Here is a 16,006-nt window from a genome sequence, read left to right as displayed (position 1 = left end):
CTACCAAAATTCCCCTGGGGTGGGCACCCCATCGTACTGCCAAAGATAGAAGGGGAGAAAATAATGAGGAAAAGTCATCTCTGCCTTGGAGGGCATCCCAGAGAGAACAGTTGTATGTCCAGGAGAGGAGACAGTTTTTAGAAATAGGTGTGGTCAGCGGGTTGGAGAGGTTGAATAGGCAAAGACTGAAAATAGCCATTTGGAACTGACTAGCCCTTGGTGAGCTGACAGAGCACAGTTGGGTGGGAGCCTGTAGAATTGTAATGATTTGAGGAATGAAGGGGGTTTCAGCCTAGTCTTCCTGATATTTTTTCTTTGAAATGAGACCATGGACAACTTTTTATTGTTATACAAATTTATGATGTGTGTTGGGGACTCCATGGAAGGGCTGATTCCAACCCCCAGAAACCTTCGAATACAGAGAATGGGCCTGGAGATTGATTCCCTTTTGTTAAACTGTCTCCCCAGGAAGCCCTCAGCGAGAAGAATATCTTCCCTGAAAGAAGAAAACCTGCTTACAGTTGAGAACGTTTATTTCCTCCTTGCTCTGTCTGCTCCCCTGCCTGCCTGACTTTCCTCTTTGGACTGATCAGTGCCCAGCTGAAAGAGCTTAGGTGGAATCCTAAAATTAAAAACTGACAAAAACGGCTCTTTGCAGGGGTGATCGGCGTTGCTGTGAGGCTCAGGACTAGGGTGTAGGATTAGGGTTAGGAGCAGAGTCCTAGAAGGTCCGAATCCTAAGCAGGTACCATGAAGTCAGCAACTGCTCAGGGAACATTTGCTTTTTATGGGAAAGAAAACAGCATCCGATTGGGAGTTTGGGATTAGCAGATGCAAACTATTACATATGTATAACCGGATCACTTTGCTGTATACCAGAAACTAACACAACAGTGTAACTCAACTATAGTCCAATATAAAATTTAAAAAAAGAAAAATTCTAAAAAGAATGTCAGCCAAACCCCCCCCATACTTCAATAAAATAAACATTTTTTAAAAGGTTAGCATCTTAAAAAACAAAGAAGAAGAAAAAACAAAAAGAAAAACAAAACAAAAAAACCAGCATCCCACAACCAGATGGTTATAATATGCCTTCATTGTTAAGGATATTTACCTTTCACACAGTTCGAAACCCAAGGAGATGGCCCAGCGGATAAAGGCCAAGGAATGCTGCTGCCTTGGTGATGTGAAGGTGGGTAGTTCAGGTGTGAACCAGTCCATCTGTCCAGGGAGATGGTGAGAGCTAGTTAGCGCCTGAAACTTTTTATTTGATTGTATGCTGTTCTCAGATGAATTATTCTTAAACCTCTGGCATCTTCAGTTCAAGCTCCCATTGTTGGGTTCTACTTTGTGTTGCTGAAAACTGCATTTTGTTAAGATGTTAAACATAAATTGAGGCTTTTATAGAGATTATCATACTCAGTGAAGTAAGTCAGACAGAGAAGGATAAATATATGATATCACTTATATGTTGAATCTAAAAAATAGTACAAATTAATTTATTTACAAAACAGAAACAGACACACACATAGAAAACAAACTTATGGTTGCCAAAGGGGAGGGGGGGGAGGGATAAATTAGGAGTATGAGACTAACAGATGCACACTACTACATAAAAAATAAACAAAAAGGATTTACTGGATAGCACAGGGAACTATATTCAATATCTTGTGATAACCTATAATGGAAAAGAATCTGAAATATATATATGTATAACTGAATCACTTTGCTGTACATCTGAAACTAACACAGTATTGTAAGTCAACTCTACTATAATAAATTGTTTTTTAATTGAGGCTTTTGTTTTTATTTGTATCCTTTTGCCCTAATTTTAAAGAGGAGGGGGCATGCGGTACAATCTATGGAAAATGGGTTTCCCTGTGAGAGGACGCACAGAACATCCTCAGGGCTTCTGAATTTACAGACACGGCCTCTTGGAGCATCTAGTGGCCCTCCTAGAAGCTTGCACAGGGAGACATGCTTGAGAACAGCAGGATCGTAGTTCTCCTACCTTCCTTGATGACTGTAGAAAGCAAGGGTAGCAACATCAAAAGCCTAACTGTTTAAGTCCTTACTGTACAGAGATGACTAACTCCATATGTGTTAAGCCATGTGTGCAGTGCAGTGGGGATCCAGGAGAGGCGAAATAGAAAATACTCTCCCACCCAAAGAAGAAAAAACAGAGGCAGCAGTGGTCTTTGGCAGACCTACGATGGCGGTATCATAATAGCCACTGTGGGGAGGGTGAGAATTGCCAGTGAGACGCTGAGCAAAGGGGCGTAGGGGGGCCGGGCCACTGAATCGCTCCCTTTCCAACACCCAGTCCTGAAAGGGGAGAATGACAAGCTAAGCGTGACCCTGCTCTCCCTCCTGTGTGCTGGTGTTGACATTGTCATTTCCCACTTGAGAAATTGTCTGTTCCCCTTCTGAGCCTCTTCTTCCCTTCACAGGTCACGAGCCTGGCCTGATGCAGTTGGTGAATTACTACAGGGGAGCTGACAAACTGTGTCGCAAAGCTTCTTTAGTGAAGTAAGTGTTCTTTACGACCCGTGTTTTCCACTTTTCACCTGAACCTTTTGGGCTTTCATCCTGAAGCACTTAAGCAAAAGTGTGAGGTCGTCTTTAAAGGGAGAAGACACTTTTATTTAAAAAGCCAGCAAAGATCAGCTTTTAGTCCCAGTCCAAACTTGGCCGTACGTGCCTGTCTGTCCCTTAAGTTGAGGCTCCCTAGAAGCAGAGCCTGAGACAGGGCTTCTGGCGGAAGTGATTTATAAGGGGAGGGCTTGCAGGAGAAACGCGCTGAGAACCAAGGGCAGGGCATCTGGGGAAGACGTGAAGCGAGGAGGTGATTTCAGCTGAAGTCTCGCCTCTGCCTGACTCCATGGAGCAGCAGTGAACAGCCCCTCCACGTTCTCTACTCTGACGTCGCCCAGCCACCGGCTTTGGGCGGGACACAGCTTCCCCAGCGCTTCTAGGCACGGGCTGGTCCCCGGAGAAGAGACGCGCCTAAGCCCCTGGCAGCCAAAGCTCAGCAGCCAGGGGTCCCTCAGAAGGGACACCTGGGCAGAATATACCGGTGTCTACCGCACCACCCACCTCTGAGCAGTGGGCTTGCAGCCAGGTGCCGAAAGAACCGTGTCATAAGGCGGAAGGAAGCAGCCTTATACAGTGATAAGATGTAGGATCAGCAGCTTGGGTTTTAATTTCAGCTCTTAGCAGTTTGGGCGAATGTTCTGATCCCTCTAAGCCTCGGTGCCTCCCTCCTAAAGAGGTTGTGATGGACGTAAAGCGTGTAGCACGGTGACACAGAGTGAGCGTTTGACGCTATGCCTTAGTTTCCTTTTCTGTGAAACGAGGATGATAATAGCAGCTACCTCAGGGTTGTTGTGAGGATTGGTTGAGTTACTTTACAGAAACGCCCGGAATAATGCGCGTGTCAGAGTTCACACTGTATAAATGAAAGGTGGGTGTGGCCCCCCAAATCAGGTCTCCAGCATTCCCTCCACAGTGGCTTGTGAACATGTGTGTGTAGCCAAACGAATCATTTAGGTAAGAAGACACTAGAAGACTTGACCCAAAGCAAAGGCTCTTTTCCCCAGTCGCACAGCTTTCCGGGCTCTCTAGCTGTTCACTAGTTTGAGTGCTGGTAGGAATATTTCCACCTTTTTGTTCACTCACTGCCCCCACTAACTTATGTATCCACTTCTTCCTGTGACGGATTTTCATGATTTACCAGCTGTCCTGAAGGAGAACGAGGCTTTCTGAAGTCTTACATATTTTCACATTTAGAGTGCAAACAGTTGTTTCAGCAGAACTAGAAGCAGCACACGATTATTCATCCAGATTGTCCATTTAGAAATTTTTTTTTTTTAATTTTATTTATTTTTGGCTGTGTTGGGTCTTCGTTTCTGTGCGAGGGCTTTCTCTAGTTGCGGCAAGTGGGGGCCACTCTTCATCGCGGTGCGCGGGCCTCTCACTGTCGCGGCCTCTCTTGTTGCGGAGCACAGGCTCCAGACGCGCAGGCTCAGTAATTGTGGCTCACGGGCCTAGTTGCTCCGCGGCATGTGGGATCTTCCCAGACCAGGGCTCGAACCCGTGTCCCCTGCATTGGCAGGCAGGTTCTCAACCACTGCGCCACCGGAGAAGCCCCATTTGGAAATTTTTATAAAATGCTTACTCATTCTTTATTCTATGATGATTTTTTTTCCTAAAGATAGAGGTTGAATTCTGTTTTTGAAGTAGAAAGCAGAGGGTGCTGTAAAAAGTAATGTTCTCTATATTTGCATACTTGGCAGCTATAATAGGGTGAAGAGAGTACAGAGCTGGAGTCGTGAGCAGGTCTGAATAGGTATCCGGACCTCTGTGACCTTGGACAGTACCACTCAGAATCTGTGGGGAGGGAGGTGATCACACCTGCCCTTTGCTGTTCTGCAGCACGCGGCGTGGTCTGTCATGACACCTTATAAATGACGACGTGACTTATGCAGACAAGGGGTTGTCATCATTCTCATAAGCTTCCTTCGTTCTCTCAGGTGTCCTGCGAGGGACTGTAGTAATTCCAGGAGGGAATGATTACCTTTGTCATTTTGTCTCTCTCCCATAGTTTGTATGGCTCAAAAGAGCTCCAGAAAGTTAAAAAAATGTCATCTCAGGTGGCAGTCAGAGAAGACAGCCAGGTTGCCCGTGGCCGTAGCAGTTAGTGTCGAGCCAGGACGGTTCTCCTCTGTACAAATGGGCCCCGTGGGCAGTGTGCCTGGGCATCCCTCGAGGTTCCCAGGGCCTTGATGGGGTTCCATGCTGGACCCTGTACAGTCTGTCACGCCTGTCACTTCCAGGAGCTTTAGAAATTCATCAGGGCCCCATGGCCATAGTCTCAGAGTGCTCAAGGGCTGTCCTCCTGGCCCTGATTCGAGCTTTCTTTTCCTCTTGTTAGCGTTTCTCACATCTCGTGTGCGATGCGACTAAACCTCCACTTGTGGCTGCTTCCCAAATGGGCCTTTTTTGGAAAGGGAACAAACGCTAGAGATTTCCGGTAGAAACTGAACTGGGTTCTGTACAGGAAATGAGGGCTTCAGATGAAGGGCATTCTGCAGACCAGCGCTGGCCAACAGAAATAGAATGCTGGCCACATGTGGCATTTTAAATTGCTTAGTAGCCCCATTAAATTGAGTGCAAAGAAACCGGTACAATTTATTTTAATAATGTATTTTATTTAACCAAATAAATCCAAAACGTCATGTAATTAATATTAAAAACAACTAATGGGATATATTCTTTTTTTTTTCTGGTGTGTATATTTTACATTTATAGCACAACTAAGCTCAGATATTAAATTTTCATTGGAAGTCCTATGTTTAGATTTCATAAAAATGTGTGGTTGAAAAGGTAGATTTACATATGCAAGTCATTCTGACAAACGTAAAAGTTTTTCAATAACTGTATTAAATACCAGAATATAATTTTCCTTTAATAGTCACATGTACATTGACAAAGCAGGTTCATAACATGAGAAGAATTGACTTGACTTTGAAGCAAAAGCATATCGTTTTTAAAACTATGTCCAAGTTAAGTAAATTCACCAACTCATGTGTCAACTCAGTATTATGAATATTGAATTCAGAGGAGGTATTGAATACATTGAAAAGAAACTCTAAATTTATCATTATCAACAAAGTGTTCTTCAAATTTTTCTTTAGTTTTTGCAGCCAGTTTGCATAATGTTGTCTGTTACAAGGAAAATCTTATGCATACTGAGTCATAAAACTGTGTAAAATCATTATTATTGACTTATATTATGAAGTTGGAACACAAATTCTCACACCTGTTGGTCTACATCACAAGTAAGATCTTTTTTTCCAACTTCCTTGGAGCTTGAAATTTAGCTTGTTCATATGCAGCGTGGTTATAGGTGAAAAAATGTAAACCACACTGCATTTTTTATCTTTGATTATTGAATGAGGTAATAGTTGCATGAAAAGAACGATTTGACAAGCATTCCTCTTATTTTAAGAAACTGGAGTTTACAGTACGGGGAAACCTTGTAAAACTCTTCCATCTCTCAGTCAGTGAGCATTGGCAAAGAACACAGAATCATTAAATTCATCATCTTGTGTTTCTTTCATGGTTCTATACCTGCAAACCATTGTAGCATTTGCAAGCATATACTGAACCATTTCAACAACTGTATCCATACTGAGTGCAAACGTTCTCAGTATGTATCTTGCGGGCTTCCCCAATGGCGCAGTGGTTGAGAGTCCGCCTGCCGATGCAGGGGACACGGGTTTGTGCCCCGGTCTGGGAAGATCCCACGCTGCGGAGCAGCTAGGCCTGTGAGTCATGGCTGCTGAGCCTGCGCGTCTGGAGCCTGTGCTCCGCAACGGGAGAGGCCACAACAGTGAGAGGCCCGCGTACCGCAAAAAAAAAAAAAAAAAATGTATCATGCAATGAAGCAGATGTTTCCAATACGTATGGTACAACAAAATAAAGCAATAAAGCAAACGTCAGTCTATTAAAATCCCAGTAAATCCAGATTTTAACCCAACCTAGCTGAAGTAATGTCTGTCATGATAGAAGCTGACTTTTCACATGTAGATGAAATTCTTCTTGGACAAATGTAAAAGATTAGGAAATATCCTCACCACGAGTTTACATTTTAGGCTGCAATTTGACAATAATTTTTTCCTATATTTGGAAATCTTTTGAGGCAAAACATACAAAGTATTAATTGGGCAGCATCTCTTATGTCACTCAACTCATCTAAAGCTAAGGAAAAATATTTCAAAATTTTCCGGTTTTGAATCAATCTTTAATATTGTTAGAAATGCTTTGTACTCTATGGGCAATTATTGATGGCTTAACTAAAGATTGTTCACTTTTTATAAAATATCTTTTTAGTCTTTTCCTCAAAATAATTTCTATTACCACATTTCCATCTAAAAGGATGTTCGTTTTGCGTGTGTATGTAGGAATCCAAGCCACTTTAGAGCTGACCAAAGTTACAAGCTCAGATCCTAAGAAAAATATGTTGAAAGTTTTTTTGTTGAGTTTTTAATTCTGATTTCAGCCGCTAATTCCATTGCTTCTCTTTAGACTATTGAGAGGAAAACACCTATCAAATTCATTATGTATTTGCTGAAAATGTCTCCTTACACAACAAACTTCATTTTTGCTGCCACAGCACATTGTAATTGCCGTTTGTTAGGAAATTTGTGACACGTCTTCTTCTAGTGCTTATTTTTTTCTTTATTGTCTGGTCATAGTTCCAGCTTCTGCATCCCCACTCAATTCCGTGTCAGTAGAATGCCTTTGTTTTAAACTTAAAAGTTTGTCCGTACTCATTTTTTTAACTAGAAGACTAATTATACATTATTTACCAATTATGATTTACCTAGCAATCTCTGTAACTTGGCTGTGTGCATAATAAACACATTATAATGTTTCATCAGTGCCTGGAAAAAAATTCACATGAGCTGAATCCATCTGTTGTCCCCCAGTAGAACAGTGATGCATTTATGTCTAATTCCAGAAGTAGCACATGCGCCTGACATGCACGCCACCCTCTAACAACAACATCTGAGGTCACATGGTAGTTAAAGTGAAAACATCATCTACCGAAACAGTAATGTTGTACTTGGTGGAAACATATTTTACAGTGCTTCCGCTTTTAAATGAAAACCAAACAAAACGGAAAATTCAGTTTCCGAGTCGCATTGGCCACTTTTCAAGTGCTCGGAAGCCCTTGGAAACTCCACGTGGCTAGTGGCTGCCGTATTGGACAATGCAGATAGAGCTGAATGGTCAGTGAGTTAGAAATGTATTGATTTTTTTTGTTCCTTTGAGTTCTTTAAGTTAAATTCCATTGCCTCTAACGTAAAAATAGCTTTATTTAAAAATCTCAGTTTAAAGTTTCTTTTCATTATTTCTGCCATTGGCTCAGAGGCTGGGTTTTGGTGATGAATCATACCCCAGGCTTTAACAGTTCTGCTCTAGATAGAAGAGGGAGTGCAGCTCAGGGGAGGCCTGTGAATGTCTTTGGGCAGGTTTCTCCCTCCTCTGATTCCTGGGGAGCAAGGGTAGCTTTTTTTCTTTCTATTTTCTTTCTTTTTTTTTTTTTTTTGGCTGCACCTCGCGGTTTGAGGGATCTTAGTTCCCCAACCAGGGATTGAACCTGGGCCCTCGGCAGTGAGAGCCTGGAGTCCTAACCACTGGGCCACCAGGGAATTCCCAAGGATAGGTTTGGAATTAGGACATGGGAGTGATTCAGGGCTTATATCCTGCTTGTTTCTTACTACCTTTGTGATCTTGGGAAATTCACTTCTCTGTGACCCAGTGCCTCATCTGTGAAACGTGATGCTAGCGCCTCCCCCCAGGGGTCTGTTTGGAGAGGAGATACAGTGTGAAGCCTTTGTGTTTATTAAGTGCCTGCCCAGGGCCTTTCTTTATATTCCATTATATTATGGGGGTTTTTTTTGAGGGGGGGCAGGAGGTGTGTTTAGTTATGACCACTGGAGTCCCAGGTTCCATTAGAAAGATTCTTCCTTTATTCTGTCACGAAGCCAGGCTGAGCTAAAGGCAAGAAATGAAGAACGAAAATGTCTTTAGATAATTCCGATTCCTGAGTGTTAGCCTTTTCTCTCCAGAGTTGGGCCAAGGTGGTATTTTTTGCTAGTAATCCAAATGGTTTCCTCAGTTCTCCACTTTGATTTTTTCGGGTGGGTCTAGCTCAGCTACAGCATGTTCGGTGAAAAGATGTTGGTTCAGGATTACTTCAAGCTAAGTTTCCTTAGAGATGCATTGTAAAAGGAGCTGAAGTTCTGGACTTTAAGCCCCTTTTGAATTCACCGGAGCATGCCTATAAGGTCGCGGGTAACAGCTGTGAGCTGCCCCGTGGTGCCTTGGAGGTGTGCCCCGTGAGTGGGATAAAAAGGAGACCTAGCCCTGGTCGTGCCCGGCTTCCTTCAAGAGCTCTGGGGCAAAGCACTGGCTGTTCTGAATAGAGGGACGGAGGGTACTCAGAAGGGAGACTGACCCTCTGTCATCTGCCAGGCTCGTCAAGACCAGCCCAGAACTGGCTGAGTCCTGCACATGGTTCCCCGAGTCCTATGTGATTTATCCAACTAACCTCAAGACCCCAGTTGCTCCGGCTCAGAACGGAATCCACCCGCCAATCCAGAGCTCAAGGACAGATGAGAGAGAATTTTTCCTGGCTTCTTATAATAGAAAGAAAGAAGATGGAGAGGGCAACGTTTGGATTGCAAAGTCATCAGCCGGAGCCAAAGGTGAGTCGGCACTGTTGCCCCTTCTCCCTTCCCTGTAGGTTCCCATTGTGTTTTGTTAGATTCAAACGATGTCTTTAGATGTGTGGCTATTCTAATCTGAATCCTCGGGGGTGGAGACCTCGTTTCATTACATAGTTTAAAATATCTGCGTGCTGGTGACTTAGAAACGTGTATCTCCAAATCAACTAAAATAGAATAAAATAAAATTTTATAAAAAAATGAAATAAAGTAAAATAAAATAAAAAAATAGAAGTATCTCTAAAATAGAATAAACTCGAGCTGAGGTCTTCCCCTTTAAGCTCCACATCCAACAGCAGGCATTTTCAGCATAACATGTCTGATATAGAACTCTTTATTTCCTTCCCAACTTCACCCGCCCCAGCCTACTCCTCTCTCCATCTTCCCATGGAGTATATGATTCCACTTCTCACCCAGCCTCTCAATCCCCAAACCCAGGAGTCCTCTTTGGCTTTACAATCTATACCTAATGCATCAGTAGGTCTTGCTAACTGTACCTTCAAAATAAAGTCTGCGATGGACTTTTTCTTGCCATTCCCACTGCTCTCACTTAAACCAAAGCTCCTTTTCTCTCTATTCTGGGTAACTGCAGCACCTGCTCACAGCAGCTCTCCTGCTCTTGGACAGAGTGATGTTTCAAAAACAGAAACGTGATCATGTTACTCCCCACTCAAGACTTACCAGCTGGCTTCCCAAGGCAACTAGAATAAACTCGAGTCCTGCTGGAAGTCTCCGTCACTTGATATTTGCCTGTGTCTCTGATCTCATCTCTTATTCTTGGCCTTGCTCCCTGTACTGTAGCCATAACACCTGCCTAGCATCCCTGAAATACTCTAAATTCATCTCTGTACCTGGAATGAGCTTTCATGGACTATTTTTCATTTCTCAGCTCAGATGTTGCCTTGTCAGAGAGGCTTTTCTTTTTTCTTTTCTTTCTTTTTTTTTTAGAGAGGCTTTTCTGATCTAAAATAACCTCTGTGCCCATTGCTTTCTATCCTTTCTCCTGCTTTATTTTCCATCCTTGCACTAACCTCTTCCCAGCACTCTATTACATATTAGTTTATCTGTTCATCTCCCCCATAATCCTGCACACTCCATATAAACACAGACGTTCTGTCTTGTTCATCTCTGTACCCTCCCCATAGGCACTTAATAGAGGTATGTTGAGTGAATGCAGGGAAGGCATAAGGTATGTCATACTAACTCAGGCTTAAAATGTAGGCAGCTGCCAATGTAATGATCACATAGACACGGTCCATCTCTGCAACTACCATCATATGCTCTCTTAAAACCCACTCCATTTTGAACTTACTTCTTCTTTCATTGCCTTGGAAGACCATCTGGCCATTGGTACTCATTTCTGTCCCCGGTCCAGTGGATCTCACCTTCTTTTCCACCAACCGTGAGACAGGAGGGCATCACCTGGAATCTCCTGAAAGTGGGAGAGTTGGACTCTTGCCACAAGCCAGGTACCTCACCTACTTCTCCCTCCCCTCCTGGGACTTCTTCTCCAGGAGAGTCCCCTAGCTTTGTTCTACTAGTAAGTGGGGGAATTGAAAGAGGAAATAGTCATCCAGAGTATTCCAGATTCCTCCTTTGGATCGGGGCTGGAATCAGGATGGCCATTATGAGGCTATCGTGTGTCCTTGTGTCATGGACTTGACTGGTGCCGGAACCATGAGTGGGGCAGAGCCCTGGGTAGAAGGATCTGTCAAGTCGTGGCAGTGATCCCACCTAGGTGGTCCCTGGACCCTCACCAACCCAAGATATAGAGTGATTCTCAGCAGCAGAGGGAGGTCATAAAGAGAGAATAAAATGCCAAACAGGACGTTTTGCTTTGGGAGTTGAGGAGATAAGTGGTGTGGATTTGTTTTGTTTAGGCTGAATGAATGACTTTTATTCTTGTTAAACAAATATTTAGTGCCTACTACATGCTGGGTGTAGTTGGCTTAACTTCACCCTATATCCAGATCAAGCCACTGTTCACCACCTCCACCCCCGTCTTGGATCTGAGTCACCTTCACATGTCACCTGGAGCATTGCTCCCTGTTCTGTTCTTGGCCATTCTGCAGAGTCTACACAAAATACAGCAGACAGAGATCCTGTTAGAGCACAATCAGACCATGTCACATCTGTCCTCAGCACTGCCTCTGGGGCCAGGACAGCACCTGGCGTGCTGCAAAGGTTCAATATATGTATTGAGCGAACGAGTGAATGGATGGATGAATGAATAAGAGAAGTAATGAACGTTTGGAGGGAGATGAAGAGATAAATGAGACGGACATGGTTCTCTTGCCCTCAGGGACCCATAGTCTAGTCAGAAAGAAGGCTAATGATGCATTTATTTCCAGATTAGCTAAATGCTGAGATGGAAACAAAGAACCCGAAAAACCACTGTGACTGCGACCTTGAAGCTCCTAGAAGAACCCCAGCTTCATAACTTAGTGAGGATATAAACAGATATCCTCCAGGTATAGTTAGTGAGGATAGAAACGAACGGTATAAGAAACAGTTAAGAAACACATGGAAACATGCTACGCTGGTGTACAAAACTTACAAAATCAATGTGGATTTTACGTATCATTTTACATCTACAAAGTAAGAAAACAGAACCCTTCAGTGGTTGTGTTGCTGAGTTTGTTGTGAACTGCTCCCTCCCAGTGGCGATACACAGCCCTTTGAAGCAGCAATAGGATCACACAGAGCAAGGGTCAGAGTTCCTTTGCTTTCGGCTCACTCATCTCATTCCTGAAAATTTACTCCGGGGAGATAGTTAAAAAGTAACAAGGGTGATCTACAGCAAAGACCTTTACCATTGTGTTACCTGTAATAGCAAAATTGTATTTAGGAACAGCCCCGTTGTCCAGCAGTCAGTAAACGTGTCATTTTTTACATCCACACAATGGGATATGTCCTTGGCCACTAGCATTGGGAAGTCAATGCAGATACAGTGAAAATATTGACTGTATGAAGTGAAAAAAGAATATGAGGTGAGTCTGCTGTGATTGAACCTATCTTTGCCATATTACGTAAAGGAAGGTAATATGAAAAAATGAAAAGCATTATGTTAGGAAATAAGACGATGGGTAGCTTCAGGGCACTCGTAGGAAAATGCTGTTTTCGGTTGATGATTCTAAAAAGAGTGTGCAAGGTGCTGTGGAGCGGGAGAGACTGAAGTCTGATCTGAAGAACTGGCAAGTGAGAATGAAGAGGAACCAGGGAATCTGAGTGCGGTTCTCAAGGGAAATGAAACAGAATGAATTATGTTCATCCAAAAAGAGCGGAAGGAATGTTTCCCAAGTTGATTTGCTGCTTCTTGTTTAAGAGGCTAACCAGGTGGTGGAGGGAGTGATAGAAATGGGGTAGTTGAAAACGGGGCTGGCTTTTAGGAAAGATGAATCGTTAAATTAATTTGCCGTACAGCAGAAATTAACACAACATTGTAAATCAACTATACTTCAATTAAAAATATATTAGAGGGCTTCCCTGGTGGCGCAGTGGTTGAGAGTCCGCCTGCCGATGCAGGGGACACGGGTTCGAGCCCCGGTCCGGGAGGATCCCACGTGCCGCGGAGCGGCTGGGCCCGTGAGCCATGGCCGCTGAGCCTGCGTACCCGGAGCCTGTGCTCCGCAACGGGAGAGGCCACAACAGTGAGAGGCCCGCATACCGCAAAAAAAAAAAATTTTTACTGAAAGCATGAGACCCAAGTAGAGATGAGCTGTGAATCTAAAGTGTAGGGGGGTGACTTCCCTGGTGGTCCAGTGGCTAAGACTCCGCACTCCCAATGCAAGGGGGCTCCAGTTTGATCCCTGTTCAGGGAACTAGATCCCGCATGCCACAACTAAGAGTCCACATGCCGCAACTAAAGATCCTGCACGCTGCAACTAAAAGATCCTGCGCGTCTCAATGAAGATCCCGCATTGCCACAACTAAGACCTGACGCAGCCAAGTAAATAAATAAATATAAAAAAAAAAAGTGTAGGTGGGAGGTCCTAGAACTAAAAAGTGAGTCCAGCAAGGTCGCAGGATATGAGATCAACACACAAAAATCAATTGCATTTCTACCTCTGTCACCTATTTATGCCTTGCTCTCCGCAATCTGGTCACATCCCATCTTGTATGCTCCAACCTTATTTTCTTTATGCAATTTCCTTACGGACTATTTCTTATTGAAAATTAATATCTCTAATGCTAGTAGATGGAAAAATAATGGGAAGAAAGTAAGGAGACAGGTACTTTTTAAAAATAAATTTATTTATTTATTATTTTTGGCTGCATTGGGTCTTCGTTGCTGTGCACAGGCTTTCTCTAGTTGCAGCGAGTGGGGCCTACTCTTTGTTGCAGTGCACGGGCTTCTCATTGTAGTGCCTTCTCCCATTGCAGAGCACGGGCTCTAGGCGTGCGGGCTCAGCAATTGTGGCTCATGGGCTCTAGGGCGCAGGCTCAGTAGTTGTGGCGCACAGGCTTAGTTGCTCCATGGCATGTGGGATCTTCCCAGACCAGGGCTCGAACCCATGTCCCCTGCATTGGCAGGCAGATTCTTAACCACTGCGCCACTAGGGAAGCCCTATAACTTTTTTTTTAATAGGAGTATAATTGCTTTACAGTGTTAGTTTCTGCTGTACAATGAAGTGAATCAGCTATATGTGTACATATATCCCCTCCTTCTTGGACCTCCTTCCTCCCCCCCACCCCATTCTACCCATCTAGGTCATCACAGAGCACCAAGCTGAGCTCCCTGTGCTATACAGCAGGTTGCCACTATCTATTTTACACATGGTAGTGTGTATATGTCAACCCTAAGCTCCCAATTCATTCCACCCTCCCCTTCCCCTCTGGGTCCACATGTCTGTTCTCTACGTCTGCGTTTCTATTCCTTCCCTGCAAATAGGTTCATCTGTACCATTTTTCTAGATTCCACATGTACGCGTTAATATACGATATTTGTTTTTCTCTTTCTGACTTCACTCTGTATGACAGACTCTAGGTCCATCCACATCTCTACAAATGACCCAGTTTCATTTCCTTTTAAAAAGTATTATCATTAAAGAAAACCTAACATTAAAAGGAAATGGAAAAGTTACCCGTAGCCTTACCCAGTTCCTAACATAATTATTTTTATTTTTTCATATTAGTTTCTTTTACATATGGGCAAAGACAGGTTCAATCACAGTGAACTCATTTCATATCTTTTTCATTTCATACTAACAATGAACATGTGGAAGCCAAAGTTAAAAATACAATACCAGTTACAGTCACCCTAAAGAAAATGAGATGCTTAGGTATAAACTTACCAAAACACGTACAGGGCCTATCTGCTCAAAATTACAAAACAACTATGAAAGAAGTCAAGGAGGACCTAAATAAACAGGTAGACATATCATGTTCATGGATTGCAAGATTCAACACAGTAAAGATGTCACTTCACCCCAAATTGCTCTGTAGGCTTTAGGTGATTGGTGTCAAGACCTCAGCAAGGTTCTTGTGTAAACATAAAGCTTCTACTAAAATTCATATGGAAAGGCACAGGCCCTAGAATAGCTTACACAATATTGAAGAAGAAAAGTGGGAGGAAACACTGTCCCTGATGCCAAACTGTATTGTAGAGCTACAATAATCAGTACACTGTGGTATTCGTGGAGGGGATAGAAATATGAATCAGTGGGACAGAGATGTACCCACACATTTATGACCATCTGATTTTTGACAGAGGTGCAAAAGCAATTCAATAGAGGAAGGATAGAATTTTCAACAAACGTTGGTGGAGCAGGTGGATAGCCACAGACCAAGAAAATGAACCTCAACATAAACCTCACCCCTTATACAAAACCGAACTCAAAATGGATTGTGGGCTTAACTGTAAAATATAAAGTTATTTTTCAGAAAAAAATAAGAGATAAAGCTAGGCAAAGAATTCTTAAACTTGATACTGAAAGTATAATCCATAATAGTAAAAACTGATCAGTTGAACCTCATCAAAATGAAAAACTTTTGTTCTGTAAAGGACCCAACCACGAAGATGAAAAGACAAGCTACAGACTGGGAGAAAATACTTCCAAGCCTTATATCTGACAGAGGACTCATATGTAGACTATACAAACAATATTCAAAACTCAACAGTTAAAAAAGGGGGGATCCAATTAGAAAATGGGCAAAAGACAATGAAAACATATTCCATTGAAAAGGTTCTACAGATGAAAAATAAGTAAATGAAAAGATTTTCAATATCATTAACCATTAGGGAAATGCAGATTAAAACCACAATGAGCTATCACTGCACTCCTAAAATGGCTAAAATAGGAAACGGTAACAACAGCAAATGCTGGCAAGGGTCAGGAGAAACTAGATCACCCTCCCAGTGCTAGTGGGGATTTAAATTGGTAGAGCCACTCTGGAAAACAGTCTGGCAAGTTCTTATAAAACTAAACCTGGGGCTTTCCTGGTGGCGCAGTGGTTGAGAGTCCGCCTGCCGATGCAGGGGGCATGGGTTCGTGCCCTGGTCCGGGAAGATCCCACATGCCGCGGAGCGGCTGGGCCCGTGAGCCATGGCTGCTGAGCCTGCGCGTCCAGAGCCTGTGCTCCGCAACGGGAGAGGCCACAACAGTGAGAGGCCCGCGTACTGCAAAAAAAAAAAAAAAAAAAAACTAAACCTGAAATTACATGACCCAGCAACTCCACACGTGTGGGCATTTGTCCAGAGAAATGAAAAC

The 16,006-nt window shown here is 43.3% G+C and overlaps 1 protein-coding gene across 1 annotated transcript in view; it reads left to right on the top strand.

Annotated features, from left to right (window-relative positions):
* TTL (tubulin tyrosine ligase) overlaps positions 1 to 16,006 on the top strand; it is a 36,617-nt gene that overhangs the window by 1,155 nt on the left and 19,456 nt on the right. Inside the window, exons 2-3 of the mRNA XM_082672251.1 lie at positions 2,451 to 2,529; positions 9,046 to 9,278. Of these exons, the coding sequence (XP_082528377.1) occupies positions 2,451 to 2,529; positions 9,046 to 9,278 (312 nt within the window). The remainder of the gene's footprint in view (positions 1 to 2,450; positions 2,530 to 9,045; positions 9,279 to 16,006) is intronic.

The sequence above is a fragment of the Grampus griseus genome (assembly GCF_964374135.1).
Source record: "Grampus griseus genome assembly, chromosome: 15".
NCBI lineage: Eukaryota > Metazoa > Chordata > Mammalia > Artiodactyla > Delphinidae > Grampus > Grampus griseus.
The sequence above is the reverse complement of the archived record's forward strand: the minus strand, read 5'-3'. Positions and strand labels throughout refer to the sequence as shown.